General features: G+C 39.0%; 1 protein-coding gene across 12 annotated transcripts in view; it reads right to left on the reverse strand.

The window, feature by feature from the left end:
• The window catches only part of LOC129771740 (cytochrome b5 reductase 4), a 189,883-nt gene that overhangs the window by 19,568 nt on the left and 148,910 nt on the right, over positions 1–21,405 (reverse strand). For all 12 annotated transcript variants that reach the window (XM_055775736.1, XM_055775737.1, XM_055775738.1 and 9 more), the window contains 2 exons: positions 1,976–2,191; positions 885–1,908 (listed from right to left, as the gene is read on the reverse strand). In XM_055775736.1, the coding sequence (XP_055631711.1) occupies positions 885–1,908; positions 1,976–2,191 (1,240 nt within the window). The remainder of the gene's footprint in view (positions 1–884; positions 1,909–1,975; positions 2,192–21,405) is intronic.

Genomic DNA, 21,405 nt, shown 5'->3' on the forward strand with positions numbered 1-21,405 from the left:
CAACATTAGGATAACCCGAATGGTTTCCGGATGACCTGCAGATCAGTGTTTAAATCGAGTTATGGAAAGGCCACACCTTCAGGTGGATTAAATCAGTTTTTTTTGTATCCTCAAACCCTTGGATAATCATTTAAATGACCGTAGATGAAGAAATAATTGATTTTCTATACATTTTTGTGCATATGACATTTGAAAATCCTGTAAAACATAGATTGATCAATTTTACCCCGAAGCTACATTTTGAAAATTTCCGCTAAAAATTTTGCAAATTAACGCTTAAGGATTTTATTGAAAAAAACTTTCCATAACGTTTTGTGGCCTTAGCCCCAGTACTAATTATTAAAATAATTCAATTTGCCGATGAGCTCAACCAACAGAGAATCCAATCTTTGATGCAGGGTATCGAAAATTCATCCAAACTGTGAAGGAATAATAATAATATTATAATAAATTCTCTGTGTTTTGATATGAATTTTTTTTGAATCTTTAACCGAGATACAACTGGTTTTGTATTTTCGGATTCTAGATGAATCAAGTTTTAATGAACAGTATGAAGGGAAACATCATGAGAATGGTTGGCCTCGTCTTCTAGTTGAACTTTTTCATCATTATTTACTAACCTTACCCAAACCGCAACACAATGAAGTATTACAAGGCGGACTGGATAATATATAGTCTCGGATTTCTTTTCACTGTATATAATCAAATCCTGTATATAATTGAGTAAAAAAAATCAATTTGCTTCCGGTTTACGGTACTACACATCTCAATCACTTTCTTTGCGATTTTGCCAGCAATATATTCTTTTTTAGTCTACGTTCACGTTCATAGATGTGGTTATATTCTAGAATGTTTTACATGAAATATAAAAATGAAATACTTACACCCTATTGCTGCTCCGTTCGAGCAGATAATTCAGCACGGCCAGCATCGGAGTTAATCCGCTTCCGGCGGTCAGTAAGGCAACGCGGTTGTGATGCTTGAGTTTTGCGAGCGCAAAATTCCCACTCGGCTGGGAAAGTTGCAGGCCAGCGGCCAACGGCACCGGCCTGGTCAAATACTCGGACAAACGGCCGGTTCGGTAGGTTTTCACCAACAGCGGTACAAACGTAGCGGGACAATGCGTTGGGATGGCGTTGGCAGGCACAGGAGTGTAACTTCGGCTGATAAATTCTCCCCCAATGGAACCCGTCACCGTTACGTGATGTCCGATGGGGGTTACCTGGAGAAGCGAGTGGCTTTTCGGACGAAGCAACAGCGCACAGGAATCGTGCGTGATTTCAATACGCGTCGCCACATCGTACTCATTCAGTTCCATCTCGTGGTTTTCGATGCGCTCGTACTCCATCTGGCCGTAGCTGGTCCACAGCCCAGGAAGGGATTTATTGAACACAATTTCGACTTTCCCCGTTTCCAGCGATTGCCGAACGCTGCAAGGCCACTGAAGATTGTTCGAAGCTTGGAACTTGTACCGATGCAGAACGCTTCCCTCGAGATACATTCGCACGATGAACTCTTGGGGGCCAACGAACTCCACAACAACGGCCGGGTTGCAGAGCGCTCTGGTGTAGAAGATGAACGACACTTCGGCCGTTTTCTGGATCCAGTCGAAGCGAGGCACTACGGGAAGTAACCGACTGGCAAACTCATCACTCGAACTACTCGCTGCGGAAGTGGGGGATAACACTTTGGATGCTGCCACCGGACTGACAGGCGTTGGTGGTTTCAGGAAGATTGCTGCACTGCTGTTTGATTTGGCTGAATCTCCACCCAGGTTGAGCGTTCCGGTGCTACGAAGTGGTCCAATGTAGCACTTGGCCAGCAGCGATTCATAGTTCACCCAGGCGTGTACTTCATCGAACAGCTTGGTAGCATCCCGGCCGACGCCTCGCATTAGTTCATCGATGCCTTGAAAATGAAACTGGTTTTACAAACTATGTTCTTCGGAAGATTCGGTAGTAATTGAAAAACTCACCCCCGGGATGAAAGTCCAAATACTTCGTCACGTTGTACACTTTCCCCCGGATCGCCATCCAAGCATCCCCCGGCGTATTATGCTGCTCCAGCTCGGAATGACTCACCGGACGCACCTTTCCGCCCGTACCCGTTAGATCCACACCGGAGTTCCCCAGTCGGATCCAGTCCATCAGCGAGTGGCCCGGTTTGAGGGCCGTTTTATTGCGGGGATTTCCTGTAATGGAGAAAAACAGGGGAAGCGAATGATACAAATGGCAGTCACTAATCTATCTTATTGTTCTGGTTGCATGTTCGAAATATATGGTCAGCAAATATTGGTCAAATTTATGACGCTGCTGTCCCAGCTGGGTCAACTGATTCCGGGGAAATAATCGTTTATTACTATCAACATAAAGCATTGTTGGTGGTGATTGATGATGCGATTATCACGAAATGGTTTCAGAGCCCCTGATTTTTTAAAAGGGCTTCGTTCGGAAAATATTCTCAAAAACAATATGGCTTTTTTGTATTCTGTTGTAACTATATACAACGAATTCAACAAACCGAACAACATTTTACACCCCCTTGCTCTTAGATCGGAAAGGCAGATTAGCGGGTAAAAAATTGGTCATATCGAATGCTCGCAGGACTGTCAAGTGTCGAGTTGGGATCATTGTCACCGGTGCGGCGTCGGAAGGACATTTGTTGTCGCTTTGCGAAGGGAAAAAGAATTTTTTATTCCTATTCAGGCTTTTTACGGCGTCGTGAGCGGGATACTTCCATTTTTTTCGCTCCTCCGTTTCCGGGTGAACAAAGGGATGAAGTGAATCGAGGTTTTTATTTATCGCCAGGGATTGAATTGGACTAGGACTAGGTCGAACGCTCGTCATGCTAGCGAGGAAACATAATCCTTGGGTTGGAGCATTCCGGGTGCTGTATAATTGCAGGTGTTTGGGATCCCGGAAGTCTTGGGGTTTTGGTTTGTTTGCTTAAGTGCTTTCGGGCGCAAAGTTCGTACCATTCTAAGGGTGAGAGTGGCTGAGCCTGTGGAAAAATTTCCATATTAGGCGAAGGAATACAGGAGGTGAAGAATTACATTTGAAGGCGGGACCGTTGCTGTAAAAATGTTTTGATAGCAATAGCGCTTCGAATGTTGAAAATTTGAAACAAAATTTGAAATAAAACATTCGAGCTCCAAGAAAAGCTCACTATATAGTGAATGATTGTTTTCTTCCTTTTCAATTTTCCATTTTGAGCTGCACAGCGCATCATAATGAATGTCCGGAACAATCGGACAATCGGTTATAACCGATTATGCAAATTATCATGTCTACACAGTAACCACGAATTGTGATAAAATAATAAGCTCATTACATTGTATATTTACTGATTTAAATTCCACCCTTCCTGCTCATCCACAGCATAGATTGTGGTAACATTCGTTGTCGTTTACATTTAACAAACCAGCTCGAAAATATGAAAATGAGATCAGTCCAGGCTGTGGAAGCTGAAAATATATTGCAAATAATATGCAAATTTTGGGTTTTTGAACTACTCAAACTGGCACCAGACTACAGTGAGGTGAAACTTTAGTTATTAAGGATACAAAATATATAATATTCATTTTGAATTTTGAATAAATGTGCAGTGCTACATTTTTAAATTATCACAGTTTAAGTTTTTACAACTACCATGGCGGTGGGATGATTATTGATATTGTTACATATATTTAATGTGGATATCTGTTAATTGTGTATGTAGAAACAATGCCAACCAGGTTCGTCTATATATAAAACCGGGTGGAATACTTATATATGGCATGTTTTCTTAGTGGAAAGCCTTCGTCTTTGCTCTTTTACACGCGGGGAAACAGAATGAAGAACGAATCACATCAGCGAATCCACTTTGTGGTAGACCACTTTACTTGCGAAGTGAATAAAATGTAATAAATTCAAAGATTTCGAGAAGTGTCTTACTCAACCACCAATTCAAAATTCTAGTTACGTCATCTATTATCAAACCAATAATTGAAAACAGTACGATAAGAAAAATGGGGAAGAAATGTGAGTGTTCGAAATTATTTAAACCAAAAAAAGCGCTTTTGGGCGGGACGGAATTCACCGGCTATGCTAGTTTCAATATAAAATACAGTCTTCGTATACACCAATTGCTGTCTTCTTCTTGAATGGCGTTAACGTTCCCTGTGGAACTTTTGCCGTCTCAACGTATGCATTAACTAGCGTCATTTATTAATACTTAGTTGAGATTTTCTAAGCCAAATAACACGCCTTGAATGTATTCCGAGGGGCAAGCTCTAGAATACGCGTGCTCACAGTGCAAGTCGAAGGAAATTTCTTTGACGAAAAAATCCCCGTTAATGTTAGTGAGACGCTAACCACTCGGCCACGAGTGCACCAATTGCTGTAATCATCATAAATTTAAGAAATATAGGTGAACCCGGGGCAAGAGTGCCCATCTGATTATTTTGCCTATTTCCATCTTTTACAATTATTTAACAACAGAACTTTGTTTTATACAGATACTGCATATATCTCACATATTATCAGCTAGAACCTTAAATATTTTTTATTGGAAAACAGATAAATGCTAACTGAGCTTCTTACAACTGCAATCTATATGAGAACGCACAGGCGCAAATTGACGAAAAACCCTTAGTTTCATTATGTTTGCATGACTCCACCCATAAATACAAATAGAATAATCATTTTTCTTCAACTTACTGTATGAACTAATTTAAATCGTACGCATTTATTTCAATAAAAAATAAATTTGTTATCTCTCAACTTCCGGGGCAAAAGGAGCCATTATTACCGGGGTAAAAATGCCATAGTCGTAACCTCGAATTCGATCTGTCAAAAGCAATCGTGGTTGTGTTTGTTGTGGTCATGGTTTGTAAATATGAACGGATTTCGTTCCGGAACCAGTGGCAGATGGAAACTATGGTTGTGGCCGTACATTCTGTAAATCATGAAGACGAGCTGCGGAGGAATATAGTTTGCCCAGAAGAACATTGGCCAAATATGTGCAGAAGTTAGGCCGTTTTAAAACTGTGTTTTCTAAACAACAGGAGGAGTAACTCGTGAGTCACATCCTTAATATGCAGAAGTTATTTTATGGGCTGACAACACACGACATCCCGAACCAAGGGTATAAAATCGCAGAGTGAAATAATTTAGATCACTCTTTCGACAAAACATCCAAATTGGCCGGCGAAGCTTGGCTTGCCGGTTTCCGTGAACGCCACCAGAACTTGAGTTTGCGTTCTTTGGAACCACCGTGAATTTCACAGTGCTTTTTTCATCAAAAATTATATTTTTATAAGATTGGCACTCTTGCTTTTCCAGTACGGAAAAATACAAGCCAAAAACATCATTTTTGTAAATGAACATTTTCATAGTAAACATAACTTTTGAACAATTTGATGCATAGCTGCACCTAAATAGGAGTATAAATGAACAAATCAGCAAAAAAAATGGAATAAATATAACAAAAGAGCATTCAAAAACGCGTATTAGCTTAAGGTGGAACTCTTGCCCCGGGTTCCCCTAGGTGGCAGTGACCAGGACACGTTCGCATCGTTGACGTGGATCTATGGAATTATTGTTATTATTGTCCCTTGTTTATCACTTTGGATTTCATTTTAGAATACATCAAAATTATAGGAATAACTCTTTAGTAGAACGTTTTGATGGATCTAGAAAGGGCCGATGAGTGCGTGGCAGCTGAAGATGGTATTCATACTTGTTCTTGCGAGAACAATACACAAGCTGGTCATATGTCGAAAATAGTGTTCTCATTGGCAATCCACGAACTCCGATGAGTATACATCGCAAGATTTCTGCTGCTAGACACAAAACAAACGTAATATTCTAAGTTTGGCTTCATTTTTCACATGGATAAAATTACGATTGTTTGCTACGATTCTTTTCGTAGTGGTATAGATAAATTCAAATTGCGCTTCGCTGCTCGTTTGCTCGGTACAATTTGGGGAGCACAAATCGGACCACTTGGATTGGAACATGGAGCACAATCATCTTTATTGTGATAGACGAAAAAGAAAAGAAATATTTCCTATCAAAAGTATCAAACAAATTTAAAAACATACACTTTAAAACCTTTTTTTAAATTCAAATTTATTTTTCTCAGAAGCGTATTTTTTCAAATTCTGAAAAAAATATGAATAGTCCATACAATAACTAACAAAAACGTGGAAAAGTATTTCTATTTCCCTGTAGAAGTGACCATCTTGCAATGTAGGAATAACTTATTGGTTAGTGGATGGACTGTTCATATGACCCATTCCAGCGTGACGTGATAACGTATTGACTCACTAAAAATAGTTTTTTTTCTCATTTTCATGTACAAATCACACGATTTCCAAATTGTAAACGATGTAAAATTGAGATAATTTCCTACAAGAATTTTCAGTTGGAAAATATTCTACCGTTGAACTCGTTCGTTGCCAGCCCAATACTTTGGTGACAACATTTGTTTTTTTACGGTTTCTGACTTCTGAACATTAATGTTATATTTTCAGTTCCGTTTCAAACATACACTTGAATTTGGTTCTATGATTTGTCAACGATTGATGAGCATAGATTCCTCTGTACTCAGTTTTAAAAAAACTCTAAAGAACTTCGCAAAAATCGGCATGCATTGTGTGACGTGACAACACGTTCTGTGCGAAAAAACAGTCTCCACAAAGCGTTGTCACGTCCAAAAATCAATAAAGTGTATTAAGCAAGTATTTCACCGTATTGTGGTAATCTAGATACTATTTTTTATATTTTTATTACTCTGAATACTTCTCACATTCTCCTGAGACCTCTCTTTTCCTTCCAAAAGTCCATCTTATAGGGGAAGGTGGTCCTGAACCTATCCCCTTTATATTAGGCTGTCAAAAAAGTCCTGCGGTATTTTTTTTGAATTTTCATTTGTTCATAAAATTAGTTACAATCATCTGTTTTAAGTCAAATATGCGCCGTTTTGTTCGATGACTTGTTCCCAACGAGATGCCAACTTCATAATACCCCTGTTATAGAAGCGCGCTTCCTTATTGGCAAAAAACTCGGATAGCCAATTTTCACAGGCCTCTTTTGTGGCTAACTTCTGACTACCTAGCTCGTTCGCCATGGACAAAAACAGGTGGTAGTCACTTGGTGCAAGGTCCGGACTATACGGCGGATGCAAAAGAACCTGCCATCCGAGCTCCCGGAGCATCTGGCGCGTCACCAAAGAAGTGTGTGGCCTGGCGTTGTCTTGATGGAAGACAATGCGGCCTCTGTTTATCAAAGATGGCCTCTTCTTCATGAGTGCTACCTTCAAGCGGTCCAGTTGTTGGCAGTACAGGTCCGAATTGAGCGTTTGGCCATAGGGAAGCAGCTCATAATAGATTATTCCTTGACAATCCCACCAAACACACAGCAGAACCTTCCTGGCCGTTAATGAGGGCTTGGCCACCGTCTGAGCCGCTTCAGCGGGCTTTGACCACGACCGTTTGCGCTTCACGTTGTCGTAAGTGACCCACTTTTCATCGCCAGTCACCATCCGCTTCAGAAACGGGTCGATTTTGTTGCGATCCAGCATCGATTCACATGCGTCGATACGATCAAAGATGTTTTTTTGCGTCAACGTGTTGGCACCCATACATCGAGCTTCTTTATGAATCCAAGCTTCTGCAAATGGTTAATAACGGTTTGATGACTTATCCCCAGCTCTTGGCCGATGCTACGGCTGCTACTATGCCGGTCTTTCTCGGCTAATTCAGCGATTTTGTCGCAATTTTCGACGACAGGCCTTCCGGAGCGTGGCGCATCTTCGACGACCTCTACACCAGAACGAAAACGTTGAAACAATAGTTGTGCGGTGGAAATGGAAACTGTATCGGGTCCATAAACTGCCGAAATTGTATTGGCAGCTTGAGATGCATTTTTGCCTTTGTCATAGTAGTAATGTAAAATATGTCGGATTTGCTCTTTATTTTGCTCCATATTTGCGACACGATAACTCACGAACGACTTAACCAAATAAAACACTGTCAAGGACTATATTATAGCGCGCAAATATACCTTTCCAACAAGCTATAGTATGACTCGATACAATGAATACAACTAGAACTACGCGCTTACAACGACACCTCGCGGAAATACCGCAGGACTTTTTTGACAGCCTAATATTTTAGGAACGGTGTTTCCTACTGAATGTTCAGTAGCGTCAAATGAAAGGTGTCACAATGTTGACAATTTGATAATATGGTGCCTTTTATGGCTCTCTTGATGCCTGAACATACACTATTGAGAAATCGTTGTAATCAACAAATTGCAATCAAGGATAAATTTTCCCTTTGAGATGTTTTTGATTTTATTAATTTAAATATTTGACGTGATTTTTAAACAGAGCTTCTAAGTACATGATTTGTAGTTCTAAAACAAAATTGCTATTATAAATGTAGCTGTTGTTGATTAAAATGTTTGCCATGACAAGCTTTTCGGATTTTTTTTTACAAGAAAGAAGGCATGTGACTCTCTTTATGCTAATCGTCCATTACGGGAGATGTTGTTATGTGAAATTTGCTGACCCTGCTCGTTCATCATATGCTATCAGACCAGATCAGAAAATCACATCGCATCACAATCAAATTACGTCACATTATAGGGGAATTGGCGCTTACGCCAAAGATTACGAGAGAGATTACGGCAGAGAAGGTGTTGATGCTTTCCCTGTAGAAGTGCTCTTCTTCTGACGTATTTATTTAAAACATCTTTGCGTTGGGGTCACCATTAAAAACTGTTTTTTAGCTCTAACTTTAATATTTTAAATTCTACATACAAACTGTCTTCGAAAGACTTTTAGAACATACTGATGAAAATATCTTGCGATGCAGAACTCGTCAATATCTCTACCTCACTCAAAGTTATTGATATTTCATCCCAAAAATACGATCTCTGCAATTGTTTGTTATTCTTTCTAGGGCAAATATAAACGAAGTTTATTGGCGGCATTTGAAAGAACAGAGTTTACTCTACATAATGTGTGATTTTCAAAACTATGTAATTTTTCGTATTTGAGTAAATTAAAATTGAAATCATGAGTTTTTGGGTGAAAAACCATCAATAACTTTGAGTAGGATTAAGATATTGACAAATTCTGCACCGAAAAATGTTGGTCTTGATAAGCTCTAAAAGTCGTGCGAAGACAGTTTTGATGTAGAATTTGAAATATAAAAGTAAAAAAAAAAACGCTTTTTTATGGTCACCCTAATGCAACATAGGAAAAAAGCGCTATATCGGTTATTTCAAGAGATAGAAAAAAGCTTTGTTCCACAAAGTTAATTAAAATAATTGGGGCTACAATACTGTCGAACTATGTTTTTCTCTATCTATAAAGATAAGATAGTTAGATTTTTTATTTCATCGACAATTTTGGTCACCTTATTTTTGCTAACATAAAAATGAGTGCTCTACCATATGTAACAACTTTGTCGAAGACAGTTTTTGTCTAAAAAATAAATATCTCTCACAAAGTTGTTTTTTAACTAAGTTGTATTAGGGTAACCATGAAAAAAAAACGATTATTTTACTCTAACTTTTATATTTAAAATTCTACATCAAAATTGTCTTCGTACGACTTTTAGAGCTTATCAATACCAACATTTTGCGATGCAGAATTCGTCAATATATTAATCCTGCTCAAAGTTATTGATGGGTTTTCACCCAAAAACTCATGATTTCAATTTTAATTTACTCAAATACAAAAAACAACATACCTTTGAAAATCACATGTTATATAGAGTGAAATTTGTTCTTTCAAATTCCGTCAACAAATATTTTTTTATGTTTGCCCAAATTGGATTGGCAAGCAATCGAAGAGAGCGCATTTTTTTGGGAAAAAATATCAATAACTTCGAGTGAAGTTGATATATTGACAAGTTCTGCATCGCAAAATGTTTGTATCAGAATGTTCGAAGTCTTTCGAAGACAGTTTGTATATAGAATTTTAAATAAAAAAGTTAGAGCAAAAAACAGTTTTCTTAACGCAAATTATGAAAAAGGCGCTATATCGGTTATGTCAAGAGATAGAAAAAAAAACTTTGTGCGCTGTTAGAAAGATGTTTTAAATAACTGGGACAACAACATTGTCGAACTATTTTTTTTTTCCAAAATATATATTTTTATAAAGGCTCATATGGCGTTAGCCTCACGGGGCTGGGAGTACAATACAATTTTTCTTATTATCTATGTTAGTAATAAGTAACCGATTACTCGCGGTTGGCTCGAGGTTAGTATTACAAGTGTTTTCGTAATTGTACGTGTACGTACGTGTGCCCGACACGGGATACTTCCTATTGGGATGCAGCTGACCATTAATCAGCAACGCCCCCCTAGTATGTACTCCATATCTAGCGTGGTGCGTCTTCTCGACTCGAGGAATCCAGGATAGAATGGTCACTAGCCGGCGCAATCATCAGCTCGTGTAGAGTTGTCATGAGCGGTACAATCTTTGGCTCTTGTTGAATCATCAGTGAACTGCACAACCTTTGGCCCGTGTATCTGTAAAGAGTGTGTGTATGTATTGCCGCGACTAAGTAAAAGTTTATCGATCGGTTAGGAGGGATATGAAACGGGGACACAACGAAGGAAACATCATTAAACGTTGACATCGGCGTTTCTGAGGAACAGGTATAGATGAAGCAGAAGATCAGGATCCCGGCTACCAACGATATCCGGGACGGGGATATCCGATTGTCTGCCTTGTGCTCTCAGTGCTCTAGTGAGCTGAGAGCGAGCAGCATGGAACCGGATACACGACCAGACAACATGCTCGATGTCGTGGTAGCCATCGCCACAACCACAAAGATTGTTTGCTGCGAGCCCAATGCGATAGAGATGCGCGTTTAGGTTGTAGTGATTGGACATAAGCCGAGATATCACGCGAATGAAATCTCGACCTACATTCAATCCCTTGAACCATGCCCTCGTCGAGACCTTAGGGATAATCGTGTGTAACCAACGACCGAACTCATCTCCACTCCACATGCGCTGCCAACTTACGAGCGTATACTGACGAGGAATGTGGAAAAATTCATTATAAGCAATTTGCCTTTCAAAAAGAGTGCCTTCTAAAGCGCCCACCTTAGCTAGCGAGTCCGCTTTCTCATTCCCCGGAATCGAGCAATGAGAGGGAACCCATGCTAAGGTAATCTTGAATAATTTTTCGACCAAAACACTCAATAGTTGTCTTATTCTTGTTAGGAAATAAGATGAGTAAGCGGGGGTACTCCTGCCAAAACTTCGAGACTCATCGTATGTGTCGAATGCAAACACCCCATTGCTATACGCAAGCAACGATATTGTATTCTCTCCAGCTTGAGAATATGAATCCTGGCAGCTGATCGGAAGCAAAAACTGCCATATTCTAACACTGATAATATCGTTGTTTTGTATAACTGAATGAGGTCTCCTGGATGGGCACCCCACCATGTTCCGGTTATTGTTTGGAGAAAATTGATTCTTTGCTGGCATTTCTGTTTCAAATACGCAATGTGTATTCCCCAGGTACATTTAGAGTCAAAATATACTCCAAGGTTTTTGAAAAACATCGAGTGCTTGATCGTTTTGCCGGATAGGTGAAGCTGGAATTGGGCGGGTTCGTGCTTCCTAGAAAAAACGACCATTTCGGTTTTCTCCGTAGAGAATTCGATACCCAGCTTGAGAGCCCACGTGAACAGATTGTTCAGGGTATCTTGCAACGACTTTTGCAGAACGACGGGATTAGTACCCGTGATGGAAATAACTCCATCGTCTGCAGTCTGCGTCTCAGCGTGCAGTCTCTAGTTAGACAATCATCTATATCATTGACGTAAAAACTGTACAAGAGGGGGCTTAGGCAGGAGCCTTGTGGTAGGCCCATAAAACTGTAACGAGAAGATTTCGAGCTGCCATGAGAGAAAATCATGTGCTTTTCTGACAGTAAATTGTACAGGAAATTGTTAAGAATTGGTGAAAGTCCACGATTATGAAGCTTCTCTGAGAGAATTTCCATGGAAACTGAATCAAATGCCCCTTTGATATCGAGAAAAACGGAAGCCATTTGTTCTTTGCGAGCAAATGCGATTTGGATTTCAGAAGATAGCAGCGCGAGACAATCATTTGTCCCTCTACCTCGGCGGAAGCCAAACTGCGTATTTGACAGCAAATTGTTCGTTTCGACCCACTTGTCCAAACGAAGTAGAATCATTTTCTCTAACAATTTACGAATACAGGATAACATTGCAATCGGCCTATACGAGTTGTGATCGCAAGCCGGCTTGTTGGGTTTCCGTATGGCTATCACTCTCACTTGTCTCCAGTCATGCGGGACAATATTCAGCTCCAGAAACTTGATGAACAAGTTCAGCAAACGCTGTTTTGCCAAGTCGGGAAGATTCTTCAACAAGTTGAATTTAATCTTGTCCGACCCCGGAGCTGAATTGTTACATGAGAGGAGGGCAATTGAGAATTCCACCATCGAAAAATTCTCATAGTCGCATTGGAGCGGAATGTCGCGTACGACGCTTTGTGCAGGAACGGAATCGGGACAAACCTTTCTTGCAAATTTGAAAATCCAACGGTCAGAGTATTGCTCACTTTCATTTGTATGGTTCCAGCCACGCATTCTCCTAGCCGTATTCCAAAGAGTGCTCATAGCGGTCTCCCTTGACAAACCATTGACGAACTTTCGCCAATATCCACGCTTTTTTGCTTTAATCAGACCTTTTAGTTTGGCTTCTAGAGCTTGGTGCTTTCGAAACCATTCCACTAGTCCAGTTTTCCGGAATTTTTTGAAAGCGGATGATTTTTCAAGGTAGACCTTTGAACACTCCTTGTCCCACCAAAGTGATGGAGGACGACGTCGTAAAGTGGTAGCAGGAACACGTTTCTTTTGAGCTTGAAGTGCGCTTCCGTAAATCAAACTCGATATAAAATTATACTCTTCGAGTGGAGGAAGTTCATGCATTGAAACAAGTGCTTCAGATATTATTTCTGCAAATTTTCTCCAGTCAATATTTTTCGTGAGGTCATACGCAATATCGACTGACTCACGAGAACCTGATTCATTGGCGATCGATAAAATTATTGGCAGGTGGTCACTACCGTGGGGATCTTGGATTACCTTCCACGTGCAATCCAGGGATAACGAAGAAGAGCAAAGTGATATGTCTAGCATACTTGCCCGTGCAGGGGGGTTGGCTATTCTAGTTGCTTCCCCAGTATTCAAAACTGTCAATTTGAAGTTGTCACACAGATCATAAATCAAAGTGGCACGGTTGTCATCGTAGAGTGAACCCCATGCTGTTCCATGGGAGTTGAGGTCACCTAAGATTAGCCGCGGCTCCGGCAGTGCCTCGATGATATCAAAAAACTGATGGCGGCCTACCGTAGTTCTTGGAGGAATATATATTGTCGAACTATGTTTACCTTTTCTATAGAGATAAGAAAGTTAGATTTTTTATTTCATCGAAAATGTTTGTCACCTTATTTTTGGCAACATATGAGGAGGCGATCTGGCGTAGTGGTAACATCCATGCCTCTCACGCGTCACGTGAGAGGTCACGAGTTCAATTCTCACTCCCGACATTCTTCCAAAAATGGAAGTACAAGTGACGAACCAGCCAAAATGAGTTGAAAATCACTATAATACAGATAAAAAAAAAAAAAAATTTTTGGCAACATGGAAATGAGCGCTCTATCATATGTAACAACTTTGTCGAAGACAGTTTTTGTCTAGAGAATAACTGTCGAGCTCTAAATGCAAATTTCCCCTTAAATGCATTTCCTGGACCATTGTGTTATGGCCAATCGAGTTGGGATGAAATTCGTCTATAGGTATTTGAAGTAGTGGCAATGTTTTTAGAATACGGTATAAATCAACCGCAAATTTGTATATGAATAGAGGTTCCATATCTGATCGAAGCAATATTTGATATTAATCAAGCAAAACTGTACTGCACCCAGGTCTCATATTATGAAATGGAACCATTTACTTTTCACTTTAGCTCACTTTATGATTCCTCGTCAAACGATATTGCGCATAAGTTTTAATCCAAAACTATCCAAAATATCATTCTACCGGGGCAAGCAAACATGTCACCCCCGCAGACTTATCCTGGCGGTGACACGACAGAACACAATTTGCTGCGTGACACCGTTTTGCCACAGCGTGGGATCATTGTTGGGGTTTTATTCGTGTTCGGTGCTGTGAACCGTTACATACTCTGGCGGTAAGGCACAAATGTTCAGCTGCAGCGAATCGGCACTTTGTAGCATACTAACTAACGTCGCGTATCATGATCCTGTATCATGGCGACCGTGTTTCACGATCCTGTATCACCGTGATAGTTTACGGCCTAATCGAGAACTTGGACATTACAAAGTGATCTGTGCGGTACCAAGGGTCAGCCGGAAAGTGTTGTGGTATGCTGAAAGAAGCAAAAATGAATAGTGAGCCATTTGGTACCCTAATTTTCTACTAGTTAACGGAAAAGCGATTGAACAGAAACCAATTAAGGTGTAAACAGTGATCTACAAACTTATTTCGCTTGGAAGAAGAAAGTGGCGGTACAATTTCAATTTGATTACGCAAATGGATGTGGAATAAAGTGAGTGATAAACGTTGAACTGCAAGTGCGTTAATTCTCAAAGAGTCATTAGCCGAACAAATCTATCATTAACGTCAGAACCAGCGAGCCGTTAAACCGAGTGAATTACGTTAAATCAGAAAAAAAAAGTGAGAGACATGTTAGAATCAGCAAGTGGTAACAATGGGCGCAGTAATCGATAGTGTAAGCAGGGAAATCACACCACCGGGTAGCCTCAACAGTCATACAGCTATTTCCATTCAAACATGCGTTCCCGCAATATAGTGGTTTCGTTGGTACTTATAATCGCACTATAATCGCACCTGCAGCCGTAGCGTTACCTCACCACAGCGTCGCTAAGTGTAACCCCCTCTTCGACATAGAATGTAATCAATCGGTGAATGTAATCGATCGAAGAAGGCGATAAATCGGTGACAGTGGAAGCAGTACAGAGGGCAGATATGGGAAGCGACACCTACGACGAGTCAAGAGAAACATCACACCGGCCAGCTAACTAGGTTTAGCTGCTAATCGACCGCAGAGAAAAAGGAAGCAGTCCAGTAGGCAGCTCGACGGAAGGACGCTGCAGCGAACCAAGCAGGAGAAACGGCATTGAGACGACGTAGAGACGACATCGAAACGGCAGGTGATGAGTCATTCAGTAGCCAATAAGGGAAAGCATGTAACGATAAAGAACCACAAGGAAAACATTTTTTTTTGTTTTTTGAGAAAAAAAAGAGATAGGATTATTAGAAATTCAAAAAAAAAATTTATAAATAGGAAAAAATTACGCGCATGTGTGACTTAGAAATGGGCCTCTTCAACTCAAAAAAAAAAACAGAGAATAAACGTGACCCACAAGTCACAATACTAAATCACTCAGAGCATCACACCGAGATGCATGCGACCCAAGAAATATTATTATGGGTGATTGTGATAATCCTAGTAGTAGGTGCTATAGTCAAACTGCAATGAGGTACATATAGAGGTGGAGCAGTAGACGAAGTGTATCTGTATTGGCAAGCAAAATTTCGTGTCGTAATCATTTGCATTCAATATGGAATGTATATGGAAGAAACAAAACAATGTTGAAAGTACTCACGGTTGCACGATAATTTGAGCCAAATCTCTCATGAAATCATTCAACTGGTTGTTTTTTAACAGATGACAAATATATCGTGGCTTATTTCGATTATTCATGTGGTAGGAAGGTCCAGAGAGCAGTCGTATGCTTAGTTCTCGAAAGCAGTAACATTTTCGGTGAAAATTTGATTAATTGACGATTATTATCTCACAACATACACACCGACACTGAGAGCCTTCGAAACATCAATTTCATAACGGTTAAATAATGAAACTTCGTTTGTTCCTATGTACGAGGGTAAGTGAAAATGGCACATGGAAATATCACTTTTATCCGTCATCTTCGATGTGATTTTACTAATATTCACTACACGCTATCAGATTAGCCTCATATTCAGCGGGAGCTCTACAAAAATGTACGGTTTTAATTGATGAATTACTTCCTAAAAATAGCATTTTAACATGGATGCGGTGGGCAATCAAAGATAAACACAACGACTGACGTCACTATTTGCGAAATAGTTATGGCAGCGCATGCTATGTCGCTCGAAACTCGACCATCATCATTACCTTTTTTCCAGGACATTGGCCAAACTGTATAAAATTTATAAAACGTGCGTACGCGCAGAAGCTTTAAAAGCCGCACAAGCGATTGCGGCCACCCCGTAAAATGTAAGGAAAACAAAGGAGAAGCATTTTTTTTTATATATAAATGAAAACGATATGAAGAATAAACAACCTAGGAAGCGATACAAATTTGTGAATCGCGACCTTCTAAAGCGGCCGATACGACGATTAAGGCCAAATAATAATAATAATGACCAGCAGCGCGCGTTACGCGCTTGCACCAAAATATATACCATAATGTAGGATTAGTACGAAAAATAAATTACCGAAGAAAGTAAAATATCGAATTAAAAATGACAAGGAATTAATGAATTTCGGTACAGTTACCGATGAAAGTAACATATTGAAGACAAAGAAGTCGATAGAAACAATAAGCTTTTAAAATTATTATTATGGGCAATGAGCAAAATATGACAATTTTATTTTTTTGCCAACAAATAGGTTGTATGCAAAGCAGCTTCATCAGCTGTGATATTAATATCAATTATCAAGGTTAACGAATAACATTTAATATCATGGTAATGGTCCAATGAGAATACATGAATAGAGTTTTTATATTGAAATGCAAGCGAAGAATAAATAAACATTCTTATATATATATATATATATATATATATATATATATATATATATATATATCTTAATGTTTTTCAAGAACATGAGAAATAAGAAGTTTGTGAACACATACATAAGAGATAAGATAACATTATCATACACGAAAGGAAATCGTCAACAATGCCATTTCCATGTATGAAATCATTGTATATACCTCCAAAATGCACTAAAAATGAATAAATCACTTATACTCTTGAAATTTTAAAAATTGGATATGTTTTACTTTTGCTTTCTTTTTCCAATTATATTTCCAATTTCTAATTCCAAAAAACTTCGATTTATTAGAAAATTAGTGGCAGAAGTCTGATCAACTTCATGTCACGAAATTCAAAATAGCACGATTGTCTTTAATATCTCTAACTTTTTCTTGACGAAGCGTAGTAATGACTTTATAAGGACTTGACCTGAGAGTCAAGAATCCGAAAATGTATGAAGACCCAAAGAAGCGAAATAAAAAAAAAGAAATATGATGCACGAATGCACATTTATTAAAATGGAAGTCAAACATAAGAGTTTGCTCTTCTAGATAAGAAGATAAGAGAATATGAAGATAAAAAAAGATAAAAGAGAAAAATGAGCCTAAATAAAAGGTCATGAATATAATGCAGCAGCACAAGAGCTGACTAGCGAAGGAATATAAAATGGGCATATTAAAAGAACGAAAGGCAATTGCTCTAGTGTATTGTACTGATTAGTTCAGAAATTTCCACATGTCCACTCTTCTAGACAGAGATGAGACGAGTAACGAAGAAGATCATACGCGTTGAGGCAATAAAAATTCTAATTTCAAACTAACCTTAAAACAAATACACAGTTGAAAACTATATATATCTTTTTTTAAACATGCACTTTTTAAATTTTGAAGAGTATACCACATGTTGTATTAATTTTTTTTTATCCCATTTATTTATTTATTTAAGGCTCATTAGCATTTTTTTTAGCTGTAACAGAGCCGAATTTTAATCGTGTACATGTCACATGGTTATCATATCTATAATTAGCACATTACACAGTTGCCATTCGCCAGTATTCCTTCTATACCATTACATATGGTACATTCACACAGTAGCCATTTAGGCGTAAGAGTTATTCTTTCTGTTCTTCCATTATCCAGTTGGACCACCGGACAGCGGAGACAGTTGATTGATCATTGTTGAGTTATTTATAGAACAGTAGCCCGATGTGTCTGCAGGGCAGAGCAGTTGTATGGATGAATCGATCTTATTTCGACCGTGGATCGATCTCCATCGATGATGATTGTTGCGTGGACGTAGCTATTCTGTAACAACACAAAGATGGTCAATGAGGGCCCTGAGTTTTGAACTATGTTGTATTAATTGTTAATAATTATTTTATGAATAATGAAACCACAATCAGTAGTGCAATATTGTATAGAAAATCTGTTTTTATAAAAACGAAACGGAACGAATATAAGAAATAAGGTCCAGTTCAAACATGATAGATTTATATCCTTTTTATATAGGACCATATAGCATAATAAATATAGAAAATACTAATTGCACTATTAAGCACCCTGTAACAGGCAAACAAACGGTAGTACACAAAAATAGGCCAATCAAGGCATGAAACTTATATCCACAAAACTAGTAAGAAAAAAAAATTGAATATATTTTTCATTTGTAAACGCAAGCTTAGCGGGTATAATTTCTCTTTATTCTTTTTTTCCCGAATGGTTACACCATTCTCCTAAAGAGGGGAGGTGTAGCATACAAATTAACCTCAATTCCAATTAAACACAAAACATCCTGACCCTCATTCTTTCTCATCCTCAATTCCGCATTCTTATACATAACCACTTTTCCGCATACCATATCTAACAACATTTACATTCGTCAGCAACTTTTGATTTCCTTACGGAAATCCCCCAAACCAACTAATTTCATAACATCGGCTGAACGCTATTATGGCACGCCAAACTTCCCTGTATACGACCTCCAACAACTAACAACAATATCATACCGCCCCGCTCGACACTTGTTGTAGACAACAATAATGATAATAAATAAACATGTAATATCATATACGAACTTAAGTTAAGTTGGTAAGAGAAATACACTCTTGTGACAGACATCGACTAGTGCATGTCTTTTTAAATCCGAAATCCGAGCATGCCAAAGGGACAGGCATGTATCAACTTTCGCACCTGACAGCGCGTGTTATATTTGATTTTATACCTTGCATAAGCTTTCCCCCATAATCTTTATCCAAATGACCCGCGGCGTTGACATAAGATAAAGCTTTTCCATCGTTGTGAAATGTGGAAACGAATTGTAAATCAGGTCGGGATAATATGGATGATCACATCGGCCTGAATCAGGGAATCGCTCCTGCATGATTATGGAAGCGAATTGAAGATCTTTCTCTGCTACCAGCAATGGGATAACGAAATCAGAACGAGCTGATATAATGTATCGTTTTATTCGGTTCCATTGACACGATCATGGATTGTTTATCTATCCCATCGTCGCCGCATAACCGAAAGCACCACATTTGATGGGGAACGGGACATTTCTTTATCCGGATACGATGATGTGGTTAGTTTGGAGCTCGACCGAATATTCAGTAATCATTTTTCATATACCCAGTGGAGCTAACAGCGCACTAAAAATGTGCAGGAAGAGGTATGAATCTTGTGCTGAAGAGATTCCATATGGAATGATGGTACAATTAATTTTTCCTAACTTCAACCAAACGTGAAAGCAAAACGGCTAACAGCATTCGAAAAGTCTATGATACATCAGATTAAAAAATTATATGCTGACATGAGTGTTTACTGAAATATGTACAAAGCTGCTTCGTCATTTTTATTAGTACTTAGTCGAGATTTCTATGCCAAATAACACGCCTTGAGTGCATTCTGAGTGGCAAGCTCTAGAATACGCGTGACCACAGTGCAAGTCGGAGGTGATTTCTTTTGACGAAAAGTTTCCCCCGACCAGAACGGGAATCGAACCCGAACCCCCGGCATGTTAGGTGTGACGCTAGCCACGGGTGCACACGAAATTCTAAAACACTACTGACAGTTTTATTGTTGGTACTCTTTGATCGATCGAATCCGGTAGGAACAAGAAGAAGAGGAGCCCAGCGAGCGAAGTGATTGGACCAGGTGGAGCAGGACTTGACTTAACTAGGCGCGGTCGGGAGTTGGAGAACTGCTGCCATGGATCGGCTTTATTAATCAAAACATAAAGAATCTAAAAATAAAAAACAGAAGGCACATAACATTTATAAGAAATACAAATCTACCGCTAATCCCGAAGAATATCTGAACATTTGCGAACAACTCAACTCAACTGTTAAAAGCGCTTTTGAGTATTACAACTTAAAAACAGAGTCGGACAAAACAAAACAAAATTAAAAAGCAATGGTTTTCCATCACGCGTGCACCTTGACGATACCGTGGGGAATGACCCAGAAAAAAATTGCAACATTTTTCAAGAAGTTTATATTGTAACAGCTGAGGAGGACCGAGATCGTGACTTCTTTGCATTTCTTCCTGAATTTCCATGTGAGGTTGGAGTCAGAAAACTAACTTACATTGAAATTTTTGACGCATTAAATAAGCTTGATGTCTCGAAAGGGCCAGGTCCTGACGGAATTCCACCGGTTTTTAAAAAAAATTTGGCATCTGAATTAACTCATCCACTTTTATGGCTTTTCAATAAGTCATTGGAATCAGAAAGATTTCCAGAAATATGAAAAAACTCTTTTCTTGTACCAATATTCAAATCCGGTAAAAGATCCGATATAAGAAATTATCGTGGAGAAGCAATTATTTCTTGCATTCCAAAACACTTGAAGCCATAGAGTGCTCTCCTTCTCTGATTCAGTTTGAGTGTTTTTTTTTCTTATTTGTAGTGCTTGTAGCTTGTAGGAAGAATGCAGTTTCTTGACGAATCTGAAAGTGTTTTAGATCTGAAATCGATATTGAAATGTGTTCTCCTAACTAGAATGTTTATAAGAATCGAATGAATATCGGTTTAGGCAAAGTTAATGAGCGAATTGAAAGTGTCCATTTTATGTTATTTCGTGTTCCGGGAAGCGCATATATGTGTGTATGTGTTACAGTGCAGTTCGCTGAACAAATACCGGAGAGGAGCGCTCGTTGCGCGAGCAGAACGACGATGGAAAGATAAGTTTCGCTCTCTTTTACACTCGAAGTATGATATTTGAAATCCAATCAGATTCTTTTTATACTCGAAATTGGATTTGCGTTCAATGGGAAAAATGTTTATGATTTCGAGTGTACATGGCAGCGTTTTATGAAAATTGGGTTAGCAGGATTTTAGTTTGGAGTTTCTTGCTAAGTACAGCAAGAATTCGTCCAAATTCTTGCATTTTAGAAAGGCAACTGTAGTGAAAGTGGTTTCTGTTATGAGTTTTTAAATCAATTGAAAAACGTGGACAGGGCAGTGCAAATTTTGTTCCAGTGTGTCGTTGTATATGATGTGATGACATGTCTCGTA

Source organism: Toxorhynchites rutilus, chromosome 2, assembly GCF_029784135.1.
Source record: "Toxorhynchites rutilus septentrionalis strain SRP chromosome 2, ASM2978413v1, whole genome shotgun sequence".
NCBI lineage: Eukaryota > Metazoa > Arthropoda > Insecta > Diptera > Culicidae > Toxorhynchites > Toxorhynchites rutilus.